This window comes from Cylas formicarius, unplaced genomic scaffold, assembly GCF_029955315.1.
Source record: "Cylas formicarius isolate icCylForm1 unplaced genomic scaffold, icCylForm1.1 PGA_scaffold_10__41_contigs__length_53128322, whole genome shotgun sequence".
Classification (NCBI taxonomy): domain Eukaryota; kingdom Metazoa; phylum Arthropoda; class Insecta; order Coleoptera; family Brentidae; genus Cylas; species Cylas formicarius.
In genome coordinates, this window is record NW_026844214.1 from 35,546,583 (window position 1) to 35,571,625 (window position 25,043).

The 25,043-nt window shown below is 34.0% G+C and overlaps 2 protein-coding genes across 3 annotated transcripts in view; one reads left to right on the top strand and one right to left on the bottom strand.

The window, feature by feature from the left end:
* The window catches only part of LOC132705608 (nephrin-like), a 635,291-nt gene that overhangs the window by 145,334 nt on the left and 464,914 nt on the right, over positions 1-25,043 (bottom strand). The window lies entirely within an intron of this gene.
* LOC132708013 (uncharacterized) lies at positions 6,086-21,505 on the top strand. The gene is made up of 3 exons (XM_060680090.1): positions 6,086-6,348; positions 7,120-7,565; positions 21,469-21,505. Exons 1-3 carry the CDS (start codon positions 6,106-6,108, stop codon positions 21,503-21,505), a joined length of 726 nt encoding a protein of 241 aa, XP_060536073.1. The 5' UTR covers positions 6,086-6,105.

A 25,043-nucleotide genomic window follows, 5' to 3' on the forward strand; every position in this document is an offset into this window, starting at 1 on the left:
TCTAATTATTATAGCTTGTTGCTCTATTATTATTATTATTATTGTTTTTTGAGATTTCGTGTTAGATTATTATATTGTATTAGCTTGTAATGGTATTAAGTAATTTGGTCAAAAATCTTGTGCCAGAATTAAAAATATCTTAATAAAGACTATTATTATTATTATTATTATTACAACAGAGATTACAAATATAGACAATAAATACAACTTACAATACAGTAAATAAACGTGTACTCTATATTTCATGTAGAATATGGGGTTCAATTAATAATTTTAAAAAGCTCAATTGCAAAAACCAATTTATGTTCCACTTTGTGAACATTGCGATTTGCATCCTTTATTCTCAATTTATTTTTCTATAAAAGTGAATATTATGTCTTGAAAGAAATTATCATTTACTATCCTTTTAGATTTTTTTTCCAATGTCTACTTACTATTATTTTTCAAGAAGTCAATTGAAGCAAAAAACGGACGCGAACATGCAAGCTTAAAACGTAAGCAAATAAGAAAAAAAAACACAAATCAAAGAATTTTCGCAGAAAACTTGCAGGAATCACTTCGATTATTATTTTATGAGCACCCGGGTTGTTAAATTGGCCGCTTTAGTGGAATTATTTTAAAAATCACTTAGACGATTACCCAATTAGGGTACAGAATTTATTTTTCACACGTCATTTAACCCGATTTAGTCCCGCTGTAGTTTCAGAACGCTGGCTTTTTCGGGAGAAACTTTAAAACGTAAAATTCTTGAGAACTAAAGTGTAAAGTTTAGGGGCATAATTTTTTGTTTGGATCGCGATAAATTTTAAAGAGAGGGAACGACTTGCACCTTGAAAGCCCGGGATATAAAAATTCCAGGGAATTTGATTTTAAATACTGCGACTTTTTCCGACCGGAAGGAAAAAGTTGGGGCCAAGAAATACTGTAAAGAAAATAGCACTGCTTTCGGATCTTTGATTTGATGTGGGATTTGGTAATGAGAAATTGATCTTGAATAATTTTATTATTTCTGGCAAGTTTCGGGTAAGGGTTTATTCAGATGAAGGTACGCTTAATTTTTGTTATCAGATGGTATTGGAGTTTTATCTCCAAAAACAACGCTTGAAGTAAAGTAAACACTTTGATACGTCCTTTCGATATTTGGTTTCAAAATAGAATAAATCAATCAAATTAGCGTAAGAAAAAACTAGATAACTGTTTTTCCAGACACCTTGGCACATGCGTACTAAATAAGAATATCACAAATACAGTGAACCTGCTTTATAAATAACAAGAAATAAATATAGGACTGCATGGAGTAGAACACCAGAAGTCGCAATGTTGGAAGAAAACGTAATTTTATAGAAAATTGAATTAATTTTTATAGTTTGCACTTTAATATAGAAAAGGAAATTGGTAAATAATAACACAAAAAATGATACCATAAATGTCGATCAAATTAATGAGTAACGGTTGGAACTCTCAACGCAGATCTAAATCATATTTATAGATTTTCGGAAGTGGTGAATTCACTACATTAGGTTTTAAGCAGGTCTCTCAGATCGAGGTTAGGGGTGTTTTTCATAGATTAAAAAAAATAACACATATTGATACGATTTAACATTATTATCACCTAAATTCCTCTATTAACAAAGTTCATAAACTTGTGCATAGCTGGGGATCCGAGAAATGTTCAAAGTTGTGCCTCTATCTAAAAAGAAAAATATTTAATGAATAAGCGATTTATGTCCTATAGTTGTCCCGCTATTTTTTGTGAAAATATTTCAATCTCTTTTAATAACCCTGGTAATAAATGATTTTGAAAGCAATTTATTATTCTACGGCAGTCAGTATGGCTTTCGTTGAACTCGTTGAATCAACTTTAGAAGCTGCTAATGAGCTTGTGTATGAAACATGGTTACGAAAATTTCATTACATTACGAAATTTACATTGTTGGCTCTCTCTTATCTGCCTTTTAAAAAGCAATCGACTGCGTAAACCCAAATATATTGTTACTAGCATTCTAAGCATCGTAGCTTTAGTTCAATAACATCTTTCTTTTTTAGTTGATTCTGCTTATACACAAAGAGTATTTCCGCTACTGAAGAGAGTGTTGCCGGAATAAGATATATTTTACTATAACATGCGTGGTGAAAATTATATAAAATTATGTTTTGCTAGAGTGACTCATAGTCGGGATTTTCATAATTATTATGAACATGGATTATTATGGTTCGTTAGAAAATATTTGCAAAATATCCGCAAAAATTTGGAAATTCGGTTAAACAATAAATCTTACAACAAAACACATTAGAGAGAAATGAAAAATTGATCCAACGACAATTTTCCACAAAAAAAAATAATGACTTGATTTCCTCCTGGGAAAAGAAATTATACATCTCTCATAACACCGCCCAAAGCTTAAAAATCCAAAACGCTCAACCCCCAAAATCTATGGGCTGCCCAAACTCCACAAGAAATCGATCCCCCTCAGGACGATAGTGTCCTGTATCCAGTCACCTTTTGAAAAAATATCTGAATATTTAAAAAACATCCTTCAGAACGTTATAAACAAAAACAAATATTATATTAAAGACTCTTTCGACTTCCTAATTTCACTGGATGTCATTTCTCTATATACAAACATTAAAGTAAACACTGCCAAAGAAGTGATCGCCAAAAATGGGATAAAATCAAAACTTTTACAGACATTCCGCTCAGTGACTTTTTAGAAGCAATTGAAATGACATTAAATTCAACATATCTTTTATACAATAACAAGTTTTACCAACAAATAGACTGCTGTGCTATGGGCGCATCAATTTCCAACGCCATAACCAAAAGAATCCAGTTTTGATATTCCATTTTTCTATAGATACGTAGACGATTGCGTTGCAGCCATTCCCAAAAACAAACAAAACGAATTCCTTCAACTGTTTAACAGTTATCCTAAAATCCAATTTACAATAGAAATAGAATCCGAAAACAAAATAAATTTTCTAGACTTGACACTGCACAACAAACAAAACAGAAATCAGAACAGAATGGTACACCACAGAAATCTGGTCTTCCAGATATGTCAATTTTTACTCCAACCACCCTTTCCACCAAAAAAATCTGTTATTATTGGCTTGGCTGACCCCGTTCTATCAAGCTCTCTGATCCGGATTTCAAAAAAACAGTAATCGAAAAAGCCAAACTGGCACTCAAACTAAATAATTATCCCGAAACACTAGTCAACAATATCTTCAAAAAACGCGTCTATCTTTTTTACAACGAAAACCAAAAAAATTCTAGAAAATAGGAAAAACAAAAAAACACCTTTTTGTCTCTTCCCTATATACCGGGTATGTCAGAAGATTTTAGCAAAATTTTCGCAAACCACAACATCACTGTTGCTCACAAGGGTTTTAATCTAATGAAGAACAACTATAGCAAACTAACAGACAAAATACCGGATCGTCTTTTAAATTTGTTCGTAGTATGGGGTAGTGAATACATTTTTAAATATATTTAATAATTTATATTCCGCTTTCCTTGATTTTAAAAGTGCTTTGGATTCGATCCCACATACTCTACTTTCGAACAAGCTGTATCGTGCAAACGTTAGTTCTAGGTATATTTCAATAATCAAAGCCTTTATTTATGAATTGGCGACAGTTGAAATTAAAGCCAAGGATCGCTTCACTAAGATGTTCGATATCGCTGAAGGTGTCCTTCAGAGCGAATAGCTTAGCCCTTTTTTCCCGTTTTCTTGCTGATATTGGCGACTACTTTTCTTTTCAAGGCCTCTCTATTGACGCGTTTCATAGCCCTAACTTCCTGTCCTGCGCGGACGATGTCGTTTTATTAGCTGAATAAGAAAGCCAATTACAGAAAATGTTGACTTGTCTAGCCAGGTACGCAAAACGAAAAGTCTCTTACAATCAATGCGCAAAAAACTAAAGTTATGTACTGTAGTGAGTGATTCAAGTCTAGATGTGGTTAAAAGGTTTGATTACCTTGGTGTGACATTCTCTGCTTCCTCTTTGTTTAGAGAAATGGCAGACACAACGTTTCCAAAGAGAGTCAGGCAGCGGGGATTGCATTGTCGATTTTGAGAAAGAGTAAGCTTTCCTCTTGGGACGCAAATCAAAAAATATACCAAACAACCATGTTAAATATTTTTTCCGAATGTCTTACAGTTTGGGGCATACGTTATACCAGCATACTTGAAAGAGTACAGGCCAACTTTTTAAAAAGATTATTGTTGCTTCCTAAATCCACCTCAAGTGCTTTACTTCTCTTTGAAACAGGTTACAACACGCTTAATTTACTGAACCTTTAAATCTTGAGTTGGGTTATGGTGAATTTTGGACCAATCCACAAAAGAATGACATCTTAGAATGATTTAAAACAAAGTTTTTTAAAGAGAATTTTTACACAGACTACCACCCAGCTATTTAAATTGCCAATTTCCCATGTCCATTTTAAGAATTATCGCGCAATTAAGACTGAATAATAACGTTTTTCTGAAATTCTCCTATAAAGGCTGCGCTTATTTTATTAAACCTGATCAGATTTGCTCCGAATGTAACACTAAACAATTTGAAACAATTTACCACCTTATATTTACTTGCCTGATGTATAATGCTCTCCGCACCACAATAACAATACCTTTGTTGTAGCTTTAAAAAATCTGGACTCACGTGGGTCAAAACGTCTTGCTCATCTTATTATAAATATATTAAAGACCCGCCCGTTTCTAAGGAATGAGTAAAAATAAAACTATAATTTGTATCTGTCTATTTGAAATCACATGCTGATACATCCCTATTAGTTGACTATTTGGTTTCATTAGACTTATGTAATGTCTGATGCGGATTTCTTGTAGAAATATAATGTTTTTTAAACAATAAATAATAAAAATAAATAAGAACTAAAAGTTCTGATTTTCACGAAATTATATATTATGACATGACAATTGTTTCGACAAAATCTGAAATTTTACATCTTATTTATTTTGATAAATGGATTTTCATCAAGTAAAAGCCACCTCAGTTCAATTCATAAATAATAATAATAATAATTTATATTCAACGAAAAGGCAACCAGTATCGAATGAAATTTCGATACCAGTGGTAAACCGGATATAACGCAGGCCTTGCATGTTTCTATTTAAATTGTATAAAATGTTTCAAACAGCCACTAGCGATTTCATCTCCGTTGCATAAAGCACCCACCAACCTTACAATGTGTCAGTGTATCTCATCTGAAACCACATTGGATGGTTCGTTAGTCAATTAAACCGGTCTCGATACTATAGGTACAAAAGCCGTCGGCCATCACTTTAGTTCCCATTACAACGATGACTAATTATAACCAGAATGAGATTCGGGCATTTATTGAAATGTTTAGTTGTTTAGATGCATGACTAAATGTTAGAGTGAAAGAGAATCAAACACTGACCGCATGACATGCGAAGCGTTGGCTCTTCAAGTTGGTTTCCAGTAAATTGTTTTGCTCTCAGTGGGTTGATTGTGTATTGCATTTACTAGCTTTGGTGTTCATAGGCGTTTTCTGTTTTATATTATCTAAATAAATGTTTGATTTGAGTTCGAAAAATAATTCCGCTATATTGACGAGTACTGTGCTTACTATCGGGATATTCAGAGTTAGGACAATTGTTAGAGGAAATAGGAGGGACTAGAGGACAAATTATCTCACGATGACCTTCACTTTATTTTTTTTTTCGGTTAACACTTTCGTAGAACACTTTGTTGGGTACAATTCCGGTTCACACATATATTTGTGATTCCTTGTAAAAACAGACTTACGGTAACAAAATGGCTAATGTAACCAGAGGAACACTCTGCAAATTATCGAAATATCGCTCTAAGAAAATAACAAAAATATGTGGTTATTAAGGCCCCCACAGACGCTCGGTTTTTTAATACAGGCCGCCTGTGCAAACCTAGTTTGTGCAGGCATATCGGTGCGTTTGTGTGAACGTCCGGCCGACTAGACAGGCCGTTGGCTGGTTGGTTGGTCTGCGCAAACTTGGAATAACTTGAGCGTGTGGACTCGTTCGATTGATTTGTTCAGTTTTAAGGTTTATTTAGAATCCAAAAATAGTAAGCAACAAAATGACGAATGTTAACAAACAGTTTTTAAACGAATTTATTGAGGTAAACAAAAGCTTACCATGTTTATGGAAAATAAAGAGTAAAGAATACAGTGACATAAATAAAAAGTCCGCAGCCTATGATGTGTTGGTCGAAAAACTCAAAGAAGTTGATACGGGAGCAAATAGGGAAAGAATTAAAAAAAGTATTGAAAAGCAAATTAAGTGGGGCCCGTACAGAAGATATTTATACTCCAAACCTGTGGTATTATGAATTGCTGAATCTTTTTAAGTGATCAAGAGACACCACATGCCTCAACGAGTAACCTAGACGATGAAGAACATGGAATAAAGGTAATACGGTCAGTCAAAAAAGTCTCTATACATATTTTTCCTCTTTATTAAGTATACCAAGATTGAACCCAGTAAATGGTAAAAAGAATAGCATACAAAAGCAACAATAACCGTGAAATATCATAAAATTTCACATAAAATTTACTGGTATTTCAAATGTTTAAAAAAGAACAAACTGTATGGAGACTTTTTTGATTGACTGACTATTTTTTTAATTCATTGGTCAAGTCTCTTTGGCTGAACGGTTTTAACAAATCAGTTCGTACAACAAATACGTAAGGTAACTCATCGTCACTAGTAATTACTTTTTCTGGGTTTGGTATTTTTAATTTTTTGTTATTTAATTTTTCATAAAAGCGTGTATATTTCAAAACACCTCATCGGAAAGCAGTCCATTAATTCCAAAATCTACCATTACAATTCATAATTCGCATTTGCAATTGCCATTAAAACCATGCTATGTGAACTTTTGTAATTAAAAAAATATGATCCCCAACAGGAAGAGGCACTATATTAACATGCTTCCCATCAACTGCTCCCAAGCAGTGTGAAAAATTCCATCTCTGTTCAAACTGTTTGGCTATGGCTTTCCAATCTTCCTCAGATTGTGGAAACTAAAAAAAATATATTCATTTAGTTATTTGTTTATTAAAATTTTTATATATCTTTTTTTTTTTTTCAGAGCCCACTTAACGTCCTAAGTCCTGAAGTGCATAATCCCGGAGTGTTTAACATCGAACTAACAGAAGATTCCGAAATTTTATCCCGCCCTACTAGTTCGGTCAGTTTCACTCCAACTACCTCAAAAAAGAAGAAAAGTCCAGAAGACTCAACTGGCATATTAATATCAAGAGCCTGTACACAATTAGAAAAGAAGGAAGACCAATTTGATACTATAGGCAAAAATATAGCCTCAAAACTAAGAAACTTGCCACATGAGCAACGAATATATGCTGAAAAGATCATTAATGATGTGTTGTTCGAAGCAGAACTAGGATGCTTAAACCGAAATTATAAGTTGGTGCAAGAGCCTGCAGCTACAAATTCCAACTGTATGGAAGCCTCTCGTCAACTGATGCCTATACAATCTACTCAAGAACTTACTTTCTGTGCAACAACAACAACAAGGTAATGAAAATTTTGGTTCTTTTCTGCGTGGCTATAACCCCGAAACCGAATATTAATTTGTAAATATGTTTTTCAACCCTTGATTTTGGAATTAACATTTTGTTTTTGAATTTTTGGAATAAAATGTTTACTTACCTTAACGAAGTCTGTTTTCAATACTTTGAATATGGCTCTGCATGTTTCTGGTATTATTTCGAACAGTAGCGAGAAATCTTAGGGTAGTTGTTAACCGCTCATGGCATGAAATCGATTGCCTCATGCATGTGTCTTGCTTTTGTATTAAAGGAGAAACGAGTTTCAATAATTTCAAGTAGGTTGTCTCGTCCATTCTTAGGTAGTTAAACCAATCCTGCTTCTCAAGTTTCAAATCAGCAAGCAAATTGACATGGGAGTAATCATTTCTTTTGAGTCACCAATGTTTGGTCCATTTGCTTCTTTGAACTAATCGTTGCTTTTTTTGCCTTTTCTTTATTGCACAGGCAAGCGCAATGCAATATAATGCCGTGTCTCGAGAAGCCATTTTCTTTTACTAAGTATAGAAAACCGATGCCAAAACTAGTGAGTGTGAATTTATCCAGTTGGCTGTATAGAAAGAACTGTGCTAAAAAACTGCGTGTGTGTGGGACTGCACAAATTGGTCTGCATAGTTGGCCTGTGCTAAAAAAACTGAGCGTCTGTGGTGGGGACCCTTAGACCTGATACTTTATTACGCATTTTTTCTCTCAAAATAAAGTGCTGCTTTTGTCGAACTATATCTGCAAATAAATATCAAAACAAATGATGTAATTGAGGAGAGTTTGTTTTGCCGGAACTGTTTTTATACACATACTCGTTCACAAAGATACACATTTTCAATTGTAATTAAATATTTTTTGAATTTTGGATGATTTCACCATAGACCGCGACAGCCATTTGCAAAGATGAAAACGACTTTTGTTAGACATTTTTTTGAGTACACTGTTTTTAAGTAAGACTACTCTAGACGCTACTTCAGACGGATTGTACAGGGAAAAAAAGTATGTACCTTTTAAAGGGAAGAAAACCAAGATGGCATAGCATTTCCGCAATTGACAAGTAAGCCAGAGGTCTTCATTTTGAATTATATGTTTATTTCATAAGATATATTAGTGAATGTCAGGTCTGTATACTATATACTATCTTACCTTACTTTAATAATGGGCACGGTTAAAAATGAAGTATCTTTTCAAATCAGTAAATAACGGAAAACAGTTATTAATCGGGAAAACTTGACAATGAAAAAAGGATAGGTAGTAAGTTACAACAAGCTTGCGTGACCAATTCAAAACGGAGCTTAACAACAGACATTAAATGCAGGCAGCCAGTGGGTGAAAACTACCTCAATTATTGCACGATCACGTCAAGATGTATATCATATCAAATGACGTGACATTCTTAATCAAGGCGCACTAGGGGAACTTGGTTCGTAGCAGTAATAATTCTATTAATTCGGAATTGTTTTAATAGGCGAAAATGGGATAATGTTATATTTTACAGCTTACTTACATAATAAATTATTTTAAACAAAACAGAAAAAGTAAGTTATCCACACAAATATTCATAAAAAATACCTAAATAAAAATGTTCAAGTCAATCAATCAAGGACATTTACGTATTTGCTGGCGGTCTCTGCTCTCCAATAATAGGACGATGTTCTCATTTTGCTTTTGCACACTGCCATTTGCCAGCAAACAATGTTTTTTTTTTGACATCTCAACCGTTTTTCCAAACTCGTCGATTCAATATTTGACTCGATTTTGACTACTGACGAGCAGATATTTCGGTATACTCGGTCCACTTATGGAGCTGACTGAATTGTTCTAATCCAACGAATTCAGAATAGTGGCATTGATTTTTCTCCCAATTTCATTTTCCTTCAGATGCAGTCATAGACCTTCGTGACTCTGGATCTATCCGCCGTTTCCTAATTTTTCATTGCTCACTGCGTCAACATTTTAACAATTGCACTCTACTCTGGTGTTTGTCCGCTATGCAAGAGTATGCCTACTACCCCAGTCCTGATTTACTAAAAAGGTTCAAAATAAAAATTCAAAACGACTCGAGAAATATTCCTTTAAATTTTTTTTTTTCGATATACAACCAGCACAGGTACACATCCGGTGCTCCGCGATTCTCCAATTCCTGACTCAACATCATCATCGGTTTCTACTGCCGGCAGCATATACCAGGTGGTGCGTAATTAATAAGTATAATAAGAATATTAAAATAAACTCGTGGACATAATGATATTTAGTCAAATATGTCTTAGTAAAATGTTCATTATTGACATACAGATTTAGTTCTGCAAATTATTAGTTTTCTATAGGTCAAGCAATTTTTGAAATATCGTGACGATAACTTGGATTTGGCTATTTTACGAGACAGCGAATACGATATACATTCTATTTCTGCGCTTATGTTTACAGAATGTTCGTTACTCCCTATAATCTCGATAATTCATCTCATAACTGTTTTTTATTAGCACGTCTTACGTTTTTTGAGGGATCTTTAAAAAACGACGTGACTAAAGTATATGCGACAATAAATTCTCTCCCGAACAAATTAAAAATCTACTTAGTTTCAAGGATGTAAAAAAAATAGCAAAAAAGTAACTAAGCCATTGTGTGATATGTCTATTGTTATTTGTAACGATAACTGTAACAACTCAGCAAACACATACGTCTGTGCGCTGCACTATCACCTTTTCTTGTAATATCCCTTGTGTGAATAAAGTCTATTATTATTAGTATATTTATGACAGAGAGATCATTTCTAAGTACTTTTCTCGCCAAGAGTTCTTTGGTTTTGATGATCTCTTTCTGACTGATTCTTCGGAAACAGCGCAAAATCACAAACTTTTATTCAGAATTTAATGTCGGTATACACGAGGCGCAACAATGAGTGAGCCTCTCTCTCATTTTACTAGCGCATATCTTCATTATTTGAATATTCGTTATGGAGAGGCATATAACCACTTGAAGCTATTTTTTATTCCATTTGAAAAATAACCTTAAAATATATTTTATTTAGATTAATGGATTTCAACGCTAATATCAATGTGTTCGTTTCTAATCCATTGCCTACCTATTCTTAATGAACTGTTTTTAGATCAGCTATTTGACTTGGAATAAAATATTACAATACAAATATCTCGGTGCGCTTTATTGAAATAAATGTGGTATACTTTTTTACATAAAAGTCAAAAGCAAAGATATACGTCACGAGTATTGAATATGTGTAATAAAAAAACATAGTATTTTTTATTCCAATTGGAACCTAAGCAGGACACGGAAAGCTGAAACGTTGAATTTAAGATTAACTTTGTTAATATTATTGTATCAACAACATAATACAACACTTCGACATAAAACTAGGAATACTTTGTATTCAGATCATCGAATAAAATGAAAACCAACAACGCCTTTCAATGCTTTTCATTTGGACCGTATTTTTTCGCCAGTCTTTCCCATTAGCGACAATGGAACGCAAATTTGTGTAAAATATGTTTCAGAGCTTACAAAACCTTTCGTAATTTGGAACGCGCCCGACGTAAATTATCCAAAACACACAGCAATAAATTTTCGCATTTTATGTACTGAAATTTTTAAGTCCCGATCGTTGAATCTTCTTCGCTTCGATGGCCTACATTATGTGGAAACCGCCTTTTGCTTTAAGGTATTTCTATAGAAAATATAATAAACTGCCGTCACATCCGGAGCGGGGTTTTCCACGCGGTTATCATCAAACTTTTAAGCTTTTTCTTGAAATGCATATTTCGCAAGTTTCATTTAGGTTCTCGAAACGGTTTTAATCTTTTCTTCTTCTTTAAGTCCGTTGTCCCCTTTGAATATTGAATATCATCGGGGCTACTTAATAGTACTCTCTACTCTCGACAATATTTTGACCATTTTGTCAAAATATTGTCATAATACTCTTTGTATTTGAATGTGCTTTCGTATTTCAAATTAAGTAATCTGTCGTATGAGCATTTCCAAACAAGGATATCTAAATTACGACTAAAAATTCGCGAAAGAACTTGTGATATTTGCAAATTTTTGTGCCAATCGTCTTTGTTGTTTCAAGTTTCACTAAACGTGAAGAAGAAGATGTGAAAACCGCCTTTTGCTTTAAGGTATTTCTATAGAATATATAACAAAGTAAAGTCACATCCACAGCAGGTTTTTCCAACCCGTTATAATCAAACTTTTAAGATTTTTCTTGAAATGCATATTTCGCAAGTTTTATTTAGGTTCTCGAAACCATTTTACTGTTTTCCATTTAGAACTTCGTTTGTAATCTTCTTCTTCTTCTTCAAGTCCGTTGTCTTCTTTTAATATTGAATATATTGAATATATTCGTTCTACATTTCTAAAATTATTTGGCATTTGGACCATTTTGACGAAATACTGTAATACTCTTCGTCTTTGTGTTTTCGTATTTCAAATTAAGCAATCTGTATGAGCATTTTCCAACAAGGATATCTAAATTACCACTAAAAATTTGTTGTTTTAAGTTTCACTAAACGTGAGGAGGAAGATGTTTTTAACATAACCCATATATTTAGCTACCGTTAAGCTGCAGAGCTTACTTTTTGGTGATTTGTGCAGAATATCGTGAAATTTTATAACACTGTTTAAATGAAACACACTTCATTTTGGAAATTTTTAAAAAATTCATGAAAGACCCTTAAAATTATATGATATGAAGTATTTTTTTATTAATTTTTTTATACTTTATATCATATATAATATATATAATATAATTATGTATTACAATATAATTATAATATGTAGTTTCAGATCTATTAAAAAATATATTGTAGTCAATTTGGTAATTCCAAATTCACTGAACAGCATTAGTCAAGGAATTACCACAACTCTAATTTAGCAGGTATTTACTAAGCTGTATTTAAATAGTTAAATATGATATATCTGGCAGACATGATTGTTATAATAAAGATAATATTAATATTGGTATAACATATATCAATTTAGAATGTCGGGTTCCAATTTAATCGGAATATTGGTATTGTTGAGTTTGCAAAATGAAGTACATCGCCACGAGGATGTTGGGGTCAATTTCGAGTCGATGTAACTTACTGCTATCGGTATTGTACCATATTTCATTTCCACTGAGCAAGCTTAGAATTTATGAATATATGCACTCAGCGCTGCAATGATTGTTTTGTTTATGGAGACGAAGGCATATATGTGTGCTCAAGGGTATGATTTAACATCTTGTTTTTCATTCTGGTTCATATCAAGCATAGAAATTCCATCTTTCGACATTGCGTCTCTATATAAGACGTGATTGTATTGGAGTGTTTTAACAAGGTTCCCTTTTCGAGTATATTTAACGGTAACCGAATTCACTTCACTACCCACTGAGATATTGGGCGTTTTCAATCATTTCGATCAAAAAACGTTTTGTATGAAAATTTCGGTTCGGAAAAAATAATATTAACGCACCTTTTTGAGTCAAATGCTGTGAAGTACTGATATTTTTTCACTGTTTTCGAGAATGCAATTTTATTATTTTACATGGCACCGATAGGTGGCTATAGTTGTTTGTGTCTGGCATCACAAATGGCGGAAATATACTTATATACTTTCCGTGGAACCTTAAAAATTCTATGATCAATTTAAAATAAAGAACTTTAATATTATAATTTTGGTATTATTTATTTTTATTATTATAGGTTACTGAAAAAGTGCTCTCTACATAACGTATTGACAAAATTACAGTTATTATGTAATAAATGAAGCATAATTATTATTTGAATACAGAATAATACAGTTTAACCGAAGAAATAAACCTAAAAATACCAGGGGCGTTTTATTCAATCACATTTAAGAAAATATTGGTTTTTGAAAATGTGTCGAAAATTTGAACATCCACTTTTTTTTTTTTTAAATACGGCACTAGATAAAAAAGTAGCAAGAGATAGCAGATTTTGAGAAGCATCCTGTATTTTCTTACCTAGATTTGATTCCGCATTTCTGAATCCGCCGTTAAACAAAACACTAAAAAAGAGGACGGGGCATATATATCTTTTTTTTGGGTCTTGTACTATTTAGCATATACCATATACTAACAACTACAAAAATTTCCACTAATTTGCCTCATAAATTTTTTCACCAATTAAATTTTGCTTACGCAGAATTTAGAGCACAAATTGTTAATAATGTTTATACCCCGAGAAATCCAATGTGAGAAAACACATTGCGTTTAAACCTCATTACTGACGAGATGCACACATAACATCAAGTTATAACAGCGTTAAACAGCTGTCCAAAATACCGCAGTTTAATTAAATTTCGCAAATAATTTGTTCACTGGCCGTTAGAAATAACGTCAATGCTTTCATTGCCAGTCCTGCGAGCGCCGTACTATTTCACAGCAGTGTTCTAGCGTTGCGTAACAAATTTTAACCACTACGCGAAAACAAAAATTCAATAACACACCTATTCAGTATGCCATCACAATAGTTCATTATCTATCATAACGCGTCGCGATGAGTTTAGTTTCGTTTTTGATTTGAGTTTTGAAATTTTGAAATTTAAGTTTTGCCAGGAACTATACCTACTGTCAAACTAACAACATTGTTTAACTTTTTTTTTCCTTGCTATATTTTGCATAAACGATAACCGGTATTATTTGGTTAATTGTATTACCAAAATACCAACCAAACTTTGGGAGGCAGGAGCAACATTACTATAAAAATTTAAGAAATGCATTTAACAGTGAATCATCAGTTCAAACAACGGTAATAATTAAAAAAAAAACTTCCTAGAACTTACAGCTTTTCTTATTTCGTTATAAAGAGTTTTCATTATAAATAGGTATATTCACTGGAAAAATAACAACTCGCATATGTATTTTGTAATAAGTAGTATTTAATTATTTTATGTACATATGAATAAATATAAATAAATATTTAATAACTATATTAAAGGTTTGATCTTAATCGGTCATTTTCTTTTGAATTTTTTTAGTATGCCAATACGCATCTCGTACTTTGGCTTGTATTTTCGACATTTCTCCAAGATGAACAACTTCCCCAAAAAAAAATATCTACCAGTTTAACTGCATGTAAGGCTGTTGAATGGTTGGTGGTGGTCCCAAATCAACTTCATCATCTTATTCTTGCCTTGGTACTCTTTCTCTCCCTTTCGTGCTTGTTGTAATATGGCATCATCTGTCCAGCCTGCTGATGTAAGCAAATCCTGATCTATCATTATAAAATTTTGCGGCTTCTCACTTGTAAACATAATTGTTGTTTGAAACTGCTTTCTCCCTGTCCCGGTATTTTCCTGTATCGACTCGTAAGAAATAAAAGTTCAGATTTTCACGAAATTATATATTTTTACATGACAATTGTTTCGACAACACCGTGTCTTTATCAAATGTCATAAATCACATTTTATGACATGATGTTGTCGAAACAATTGTCATGTAAAAATATATAATTTCGTGAAAATCTGAACTTTTAGCTCGCCGTATTCACTAACTCAAATTAGAACTGACTGAAACAACGGTGTGCTTTTATACATGCTGACAAAAGCAATAACATAATCGCTCATTACGAGAAATACAATTAAGACGGCCAGGTTCTCGACAAGGGATTCTAAGGAATTCGGAAAGGAATTCTAAGAAAGTAAGAGCCTCTATTTTACAAGTCGGTCTAGTTGGTTACCTGATATGCCCTTTTTTCTTTAGACATAAATAGCGCGAAATTCGTTATACAGAGTGGATTAATACATAGCTTATGCAGAGTTTCGCTATAGGGAGCTTTTATAGTATTTGAATTTCCAGTTCACCTTTCTGGAGGAAACAAGATAGAAACTTCGTAACAGAAAAATTATAAATTGCTTGAATGAAACGAGTAACTGATTAAACGAATGGAACTATATGTGCCTCTTGGTTTTTGTGTGAATGTGGAGAGTAACACACTAGAGGGACGGATCTACCTTTACATATGGACTTCAAGAACATACGGGGGATGTTTCCAAAGTTCTGGAAATATGGCGATAATTGTTATTATGTTTATTTTCATCAATATTGCAATATAATTTTCCAACATAATCTCCATTTAACTGAATACATTTACCCCAACGTGAGGGCAATTTTTGTCTTCACCTATTTATGGGACCTTTTACGTCAGTTACACTTTCAAATCGGACACCCTGCAAGTGTTTTTTCAAATCTGCAAACCTGGGTGAAAGATCCAGCGAATAATTGGTGCGGAAGCAATTCTTAGCCTAAATAGTGCTAAATCTTATCATTTTTGGATTTGTATCTTGTTATTACCTTTCCAACAGACCTAACTGCTTGCGCGTGAAGTGGAGGCCCTTCTTCAGACTTGGCAGCAGCTTGCTTGCCTTGAAAAGGTCTTCGAGGGCAGTAATGTTTTTTCATTTACCAATGTACTTGGGCTCTCGCTCCGTGGATCGCCTTCTAGTGATGTTCTACTGGTTTTGAAATAATCGATCTACTGATCAGCAGCACTTTTCGATTCTGCATCACCAAATAATAATTACTGATGCTGAATAATTTCTGATGTTTTGGTTCCATGGATCCATGGTTATAAAAACAGTGCTGTAAAAACACGCGTATGTCAGTCGAGCCCTGAAATCAGACTGAACAATATTGCACTAGTAAATTGCACAACCATGTGAAGACTTGTTTGGCACCAATAACTGACTGCGTAATTTAATGATAGCGCAATACTCAGTATTTTGGAAACATCCCCCGTATAAAAGCTGAGTGAAATATTAACAAAAACAAAGATTCCATAAATCTCCGTAAAGAACAACATTCTAGAAAGTACTTGTTAAAAGAAGTTTGTTAGAAATAATAAAAACATTTTCAGGACATAGACATGCTCATAATAAAGTACTTTTGAAACCGACATCAACAAATATTGAGCAGAGTAATTCAACATTTGCAAGAATAGGCATTATGCTGAATTGAACAGCAGCTTTGCTAACAAATCCTTGAATAGAATTGTAACCAGTTGGAAAACAGACTCAATATAGTAAAACCACCTAACGAAGATGCACTCTTCCTATTAACGATTTCGTATGACAACTTTATGGCAAATATTGTATTAATTTCACTGCATTTCCTTCCTATATATAATCTAATAGCTATATGAGTTTCTAAATATTGCTAATATTATTAACATTACCAATGTAATAGCCGTTTATATAATTACACTCTAAAGATTGCATTAAAATTTTTTGCCAGGAATTAATAGCATCTCGTGGTACATTTACAACATTATGATCCGGTTCCGGTAAAGTAAAAAGAACTAGATCTAGCCTGGAAAAAATGTAAAAATCCATGCGTAAATTATAGCATAGTCACATACATTTTTTTAATAGGGAAATATTTTTAAATTTTAATTGCTTGTCGCAACAAAGTGTAGAGCGCCTAATTGCCTAGCATAATTTGTGATGTTTTAAAAAAGCTAAAGCTAAATGGAGGGAATTACATTTTGGGAAAAACTAAGGTTTATTTGGCGAGATTAAAATATGAAAAGACACTATGGTTCTCACACATCAACTTTGCAATTGATTGGGCTGCTAAGAAGGTAAATGTAAAAGGTAAAAGAAAGTAAAACACTAATTGATAATTGCCTTATGATATGCTCAAAATTGTTTCGATGTTGTAGATTAACTAAATACTAATAGATTTTTGAATTTTATTTATTTTAATTTTTAAAACAATCAATGGTTTCTTGACTATTCATCAAGTGCAAACTCATTCAAATTTTTAGACTAGCATTCTGTTACAACGTGCTTCAGTTTTAATATGCCAAATGTTGTGCGGTATCGAAGGACCAGTAAAAATGTTGAGAATTTCACGTTTTTTAATGGATTTATTGCGAAGAACAATAAATGAGTACAATCGTAGCTCTAAGTATCGCTGTTGTTATTGCACTGGCGGGAGCTTAACGACCCGTTATCCTGTTCGTTTTCGTTCGGGAAAGTTCGGTCAACACAGTTGTCGGTCTGGGCGCTTAGCGCGTGATTTAAAATTTGAATTTAGTCACATTTGCACTAACATAAGTCGCCCCCCTTGAAACACTCCAGTGTTTCAAAAGAAATAATGTCACTGTTACGAAATTAGTCTTGATTGGGTAAAACACAGCACTTTATCACTGGTCGTTTCAGAACACCTGAAGTTGTTTGAACAGTAACAGTCCGTGTAATTCCATCTGTACCTGGATGTAGTTGAATGACTCTTCCCAGTCTCCATTTCAAGGGTGGAAGTCCATCCTCCTTTATGATCACTAGGGATCCAGCCTTTAATAGTTGTGTTTTGTTCTCTCGCCATTTTACTCGCTGCTGAAGTTCTGATATATATTCTTTTGACCATCTCGACCAAAAATGTTGAGAAAGTTTTTGCATGCGTTGAAATCTTGAGAGAGTGTTCTCCTTCAACTTGGTGAAGTCGCAATCTGGTATGGTGTTCATTGTTTTTGGAATTTAAACATGCCTCTATTTGATAGAGAACTGTGCAAAATTCTTCAAAATTTAACGACGCGTCGCCAATTACTAGCTTTAAGTGGTATTTCACCGATTTAACACCGGCTTCCCAAATGCCTCCGAAGTGGGGCGCGCGTGGTGGAATGAATTTCCAAAGAATGCATCATTCGATAGAGAATCAGAAATCTGTTTATTGTTAGCGTTAAAAAATTGTCGAATTTCGCTGTTCGCGCCTACAAAAGTAGTGCCATTGTCAGATAATATTTGCGAACATTTACCACGTCTTGCCATGAATCTCCTAAGGGCTGCTAAAAAACATTCTGAAGTTAGGTCAGAAACAACCTCTAGGTGGATTGCCTTTATAGCAAAGCAAACAAATAGTGCAATGTATGCTTTGATTGTTTTGAAATTTCTTCCCTTTCTATCTCGAAGTAAAAAAGGTCCAGCAAAATCGACGCCAGAAATAGAAAAAGGACGAAAAGGAGTTGTTCGTGTAGCAGGCAAATTTCCCATGATGTATTGTTCGGGTTTGGCATTGAAACGAAAACATCGTATGCATTCATGAACAACCTTTTTAACAAGATTACGACCGGACAATGGCCAAAATGTTTCTCTTATTGAAGCTAAAAGAGCTTGGGGTCCAGCATGCGATAAGGCTAGATGTTCATGACGTGCAACCAGAGTAGAAAAATGATGATTGGACGGTAATACGAAAGGGTGTTTTTTGGAAAAGTCAAATTGTGAGGAGTGAAGTCTTCCGCCAACTCGTATAGTTTGAGTGATTGAATCAAAGAACGGGTTTAAACTTAAAAGTTTACTTTTATTGTCAAGTTTGGAGTTCGAAAACAGTCTTTGGTAATCATCAGGGAAGCTTTCAATCTGTACCAGTCGAATTAAATGGTTTAAAGAATTACATAATTCGGAAGGCGTTAAAGAACCAAAAGTACGTGCATTTTTTTCTTTACGAGTATTGTTTATGAATCTATGTACATAGGCAAATACTCGTTTGAGTTTTAACAAAGACGAAAATCGAGAAATGGGAATTATTTTTTCATAAGTCGTGGAAATTAAAGTTTTTTGCCGCAGCTCTGGCAAAATAGTTGCCTTTTTACAAGGTATTTGTGTGGGCCAATGATTTTCTGATTGAATTAACCATTTTGGGCCATGAAACCAAACTTCTGATTCTGAAAGTTTTGTCGGTTCGATACCTCTGGAGCAGAGGTCAGCGGGATTGTCAAATGTATTTACATATTTCCAAGAATCTGGAACTGTTAAAGCCTGGATTTGTGATATACCTGATGAGGACTTGGCAGAACCATCAAATACAACTCGTAAGTTGGTCGTTGTTGAGCTCTCCTTGAACACACCATGATGAGGAAGAAAGAAACCTGAGCTGTCTTGTTGGTTCTCATCAAGTGACATGTGATTGAGTTTTAAATACTCATTGATGAATTCATGATATTGAGTTTTCAAAATGAGGTTTTTATTTAATTTACGTTCTAAATTGAGAAATCGATTGGTTGCTAATGCTCGAGAATCTCCAAGCTTTGAGATGGAGTCCTTCAATGGCAACGTGACTACGAAACGACCGTCATCATTTCGAGTGGTGTTTTGTTTGAAGTGATTTTCACAATAAATTTCTTCATTGGAAAAAAATGTTGTTTTTGGATATTCTTCTAACTCCCAGAATTTCGTTAGTTCAGTTTGTAGAGTTTGATCAGTTGAAAGGTGACAAAAATGTGTTTGAGAAGTGTTGAACATTTTAGCTGTAACTATTGGACCGGAAATTATCCACCCCAACTTAGTTTTCTGTAATATTGGAGCATTTGTACCTAGTTTGATTTGACCAATGCACAAGAGGTCCCAAAATGTGTCAGCACCAATCAGTACGTCTACTGGAGCAGGTTGGTGAAAATCAGGGTCAGCAAGTGTGAGATTATTTGGAATTGTTAATGTTTCCCTGTTGATTGGAAACGCAGGAATATCTCCGGTTATGCTGGGCAGCACCAAGCATGAAAGTGTTCTCCGAAAGTTGTTTGTTTTGGAATTAACTTCAACAGAGACCATGTAATTTACGGGATAATCCAATTGATTGATTCCAAAAATCGAAATTTCAACTTTAGTTTTGGGTAGATTTAAAATGTTACAGCAAGGTTGTGAAATGAAATTAGATTGACTGCCGTTATCAAGCAAAACTCGGCAATCGCGTGGAGTTCCAGATCTGTCAAAAATTGTCACGACTGCAGTGGAAAGTAAAACCTGAGTATTGATTGATGTGTTGACGGTCAGTGTAACAGAAGTGCTGCTGTTAGTAGAAGTAGCACTGTCGCTATCGTTGGCTCTGGTTGTGGCAACAGTGTTTTGTGTGGAATCCTTGTTTGGGAAATGCGAAAGCGTGTGATGAATTTTACCACACTTTCTACAATCTGTAGACTTACAATCCTTTGTAGAGTGTGTTGTATTTAAACAGTTTATGCAAAGGCGTAAACGTTTCGCTGCGTTTAACCTTTCATTTGGACTAAGTTTTGTAAATTCAGAACAATAATAAATTGTGTGGTCTTTTTCACATAAAGCACATTTTCTTGTTGACACAGCTAGCAAAGATTTTGAAGATTTGATAAATGATTGTTTGTAAAATTGTTGTTGTTTTAAATCGTTTGATTCTATTGATTCTAGAATCCTGCATCGTTCCTTTAAAAAGCTAGTTAAACAATCTAAAGTTGGTAATTTATTAGTACTGTTTTGAAATTCCCAAGCGCGACGGGTAGAATTGTCAAACTTGGAGGAAATCAAATAAATTAATAAATCATCCCATTGATCGGTGGGGCGGTTAAGAACATTTAAAGCGCGTAGGTTTTTTTGCATTCCATCTAAAAGTTGTCTCAAGCCCTGGTGAGATTCTTTTGTGATGGTAGGCAAGTTAAAAATTGCTTTAATGTAATTGGTGACTAATAAATGTATATTTTCAAAACGTTCTTCAAGCATTTTCCATGCGACGGAATAATTCGCATCCGAAACTTGCAAAGATTTTATTGTATCAGCAGCGGTACCTTTCAGTGAAAGCCGCAAATAATTAAATTTTTGAACATCCGCAAGGGCACTGCTTTTGTGGATCACTGATAAAAAGGTATCTCGAAAGAATAACCAATTTTCTGCAGCTCCGTCGAATGTTGGCAAATCTAACGTTGGAAGTCTAGTGCTCATTAAGTCATTATTTGCAATTTGTGGCGAATTTTGACTATTAGGAGACTGTGATTGAAAAATAACACTTTCATTGTTAATGGAAATGAAGTTCTTAACCTCTGAAATTATTTTGAAGTAAGTTTTTTCGAAACTTTCTCGTTCAGGAGCGTGTAAATTGTCATAATTGGTGTCACAATTTTCATCGGCAGATTCGATCTGCAGTTGTACGTCATTAACATCATCTAATAATTTTTCAGCTCTGTTCAAACGTGTTTGTAATTCATCTAAATTTGTTTCAGCGCCTTTTATAGAGTTAAAATGGTTTACAAATCGCGTAAGAGAGCTTTTCGTTTGTTTTTGTTTGCATCAGCCATTTTTTCAAATGCAATGCGCTGTTAAAACGATCTAAAATATCACTAACACGTGTAATTGCGTCAAATACAAACAAAGAGAACGAAATGTTGAAAATAAAATGCAAAGCAGTTGTCAAATAAAGGCGTTAAATTGCTAGGAAGTGTGAAAATGGAACGCACTTACGTCGCAGGCTGTATTCAAACCTGGTGCAGTGGTTTCTGGCTCAAGCCGTTGAAGATGATGTCCAAATCGCCCAACGTAAAAACGTCGTAATTGCCGGGTCGGCGGTGCGTCGCTGAAAATGTGAGCGGCGCCGTGAAGTCGGTAGACGGAACAGGGAGAAAGGCGACTCGGTGTAGCGGCAATCGCTTTTGCAGGAGCGCAGCAATCCACAGGTTTTTCACTTTTTTTTTAACACTTGTTGGTGGTTCAAAATCCGGTTCGGAGGAACCAAATGTTGTGCAGTATCGAAGGACCAGTAAAAATTTTGAGAATTTCACGTTTTTTAATGGATTTATTGCGAAGAACAATAAATGAGTACAATCGTAGCTCTAAGTATCGCTGTTGTTATTGCACTGGCGGGAGCTTAACGACCCGTTATCCTGTTCGTTTCGTTCGGGAAAGTTCGGTCAACACAGTTGTCGGTCTGGGCGCTTAGCGCGTGATTTAAAATTTGAATTTAGTCACAATTGCACTAACACCAAACATAGTTCATATTTTAGTAGTTAATATTAAAGTTGGGCTGGGAAACGCTTAGTGCTACAACACTTAGCTATGACGATCCAGGACGACCTTACGGTTCCTAATTAGGACGTCCTTGCAAGATTGTTGGTGTAGCCGTAAAATCAATACACCTCGGGGGCATTTTCCTTCTAAACAGCGATCTTCAAAGACTTAATCCGTTGTTTCCCTAGAAATTTTATGATGTTGATCGAAAGCGAGTTTTGAATATTTTCTGATGTTCGCTTCAAGATGGCTATCAGCATAGGGAAGACTTCTATACCCCATTCTTGTATGAAATACATCAAATTTGTGTTAATGTCTTACTGTTTTAAAGAAATAGAAGATTTTTAAAATAAGAAAGTTTCTTCGATACTGGAATAGAAACAAATATTCCATTCCAATATCGAAAAAACTTTCTTATTTTACTGGTCATTCATCGGTGTTAATTTGCAAATATGGATGCAAATATTTTATTATTATCTTTGGAAAATTTGGTAGAGTAAGAAAAGAAACGTTGACAATAGCAAAGTGGCATAAATAAATATAGAAATGTTTCTTTCTATGTAATAAGCAGCTACACTCAATTCCAGTAATGAGTTAAAAATAGAATTTAGAAGGCTACAAAAATTGTGGCAATCTTTCACCACGTATTGGAAAATTATGGTGTAATACTCTTCTTATGGTCTCCTTCGTGTGACTTATCGAAAAAGATACCTGACGTTTCAATTAAAACTTTTGACTGCGTTTTACGAAGAGACAGTTTAGGACGTTGAAAAGCAAAAAGTCGTGAAGTTTATCGTCTGTTAACAAACTATGGCAATATATAAGCGAAGCCCATAATACAACTTCGAAAGTCTCTCTGCATTATTATTTTCAATGCACTCGAGGAAACTTTCGGATATTCGTGGGCTGTATAAGAGGAATTTAAAGAGATATATAGGGTTGTTTTGAACTATAGAAAAGACAAATCTTTTTCTATCATTCAGTGGTTGTTAGAGGTAGCGTTACAATTTGTAACTGTGGCTATATTAACTTTGAAATGAAAAAGAACAGATAAAATAAAACAGAGAAGACCAAAACTCAAGATAAGCATATTCGCCATTTAGTAAGCTGCCTATCATTTTGACCACTGTCCTCTTTTGTATTGAAACACTTTAATTACAAAAGTCAGCCCATAATTAGACCCTATAATGGATATTTAAGAGAATTGTCTAGTATACACTATGCGCATTCAGATTTTTTATTTGAAGATTTAATTTGTAACTAATCTTTCTGGTTGCTAGAAAACTCAATTTCCTAGGTTTCTGAGAGCTTTGACAGGACTCGGATTCAGATTGCATAATATCTTAAATAAAACTTTTTGTAAAATGTGGTTCACAATAGACCCATGAGGTGGACCATTTTATCTTTATATATTCAGATATTTGGACAGACAAATAATTTGTTGGAGAAACCCCGAAAGTTATATCTCGTGGTAAGTAAATTTTTGAAAGACAGGACCAACGACTTTTACACAATTCTTTAAGGCGACTCTGAATCGTAGGCCTTTTATAATAGAAAGCAATGTAAAGTAGGTATGTTATTGTTTTCCCAACCTGTATTACGCATATTATTACTAACTAACCAAAACTATGATGTTTGATTTTCAAAAATTAGGACTACCTGCGTTCATAATTTGACATAATGACAAAGAAGTACGGATGTTCCTAAAAATTTTCTGAAATGGAGCATAATTGCCATTTGATTTTTTAAACCTGTTTTGTATTCAATTTTTCATCATCGAGAATAGTTTTGGTTTAGGTTTGTGTTAGTTTGATTTGGTGTAGTGAGTGAGTACTGTTTTAATATTCCGTCAAACTGGTTGGAGGTGTTCGACAATTAACGGACATAAACTTGGAATTGTTGAAAATTGCTTTGTCTAGGCTACGAGTGAGATGATTGCGATTGCTTAACTTGCCACACGATGACTTTTCTGACATGACCACAAAACACTATTTTCTTAAAAAGAATTGTAACGAAATAGAATAATCAAATAAAAGCCCAATCAATGTATCTCAATATCTTTATCCTAACTTAAAATATGGATAAAATAACTTGAAACATAAAAAAGCTGAATTTTAGGAAGCATTTCACCATATGGGTTGTTGTTCTATTAATGTCTAAATAAAATAAAACAATAATTAATTATTTGAAAATAAGGTTTAGTCTACTTAATAACTTTTATTTTCTAATTTTTAACTGGAAGCTTCAGTATATTGATTTCCACGATTTTATGCGTGTATTCACAAACGTGTTGTAGAAAAGAGATACCAGTGTTTCTTCATTTCTCTCGTATAAAACGTAACTTTTTAGTGGGTTTATGATATATAACACTCTCTCCTGTTCACATTAAGAGGAGTCACATAAAATATAATTTTCCCTGCGAAATTTTTCCCGATGCAAAACGCTATACATTTTCTCGCCGATTTTAATACCATCGTCTAAGGTTACTCGGCGGTAAGTTGTCTGGCATCGCATAAGCATAAGAAAAGTGCTATTTGAAAGTATTGTACGGAGAGGAAATGGCTGCTATATATTTAAAGTTTTTGCGCGTCTTAGCGGGGGCAAGAGGCGTTGTTTGCCTGCCACATGAATGATGCAAAGCTGTCTTATCTCTTGAAGTTAAGTTATGGTGGTTTTGCGGGTAGAATAGAGAACCATTTAACAC

Excerpts from the sequence above, each read along its gene's own strand:
- LOC132708013 (XM_060680090.1), top strand. The coding sequence starts at position 6,106 with ATGACGAATGTTAACAAACAGTTTTTAAACGAATTTATTGAGGTAAAC. Across the intron at positions 6,349-7,119 it reads ATTTATACTCCAAACCTGTG|AGCCCACTTAACGTCCTAAG; the intron begins GTATTATGAATT and ends TTTTTTTTTCAG. Across the intron at positions 7,566-21,468 it reads TGTGCAACAACAACAACAAG|ATTCGATCTGCAGTTGTACG; the intron begins GTAATGAAAATT and ends TTTCATCGGCAG.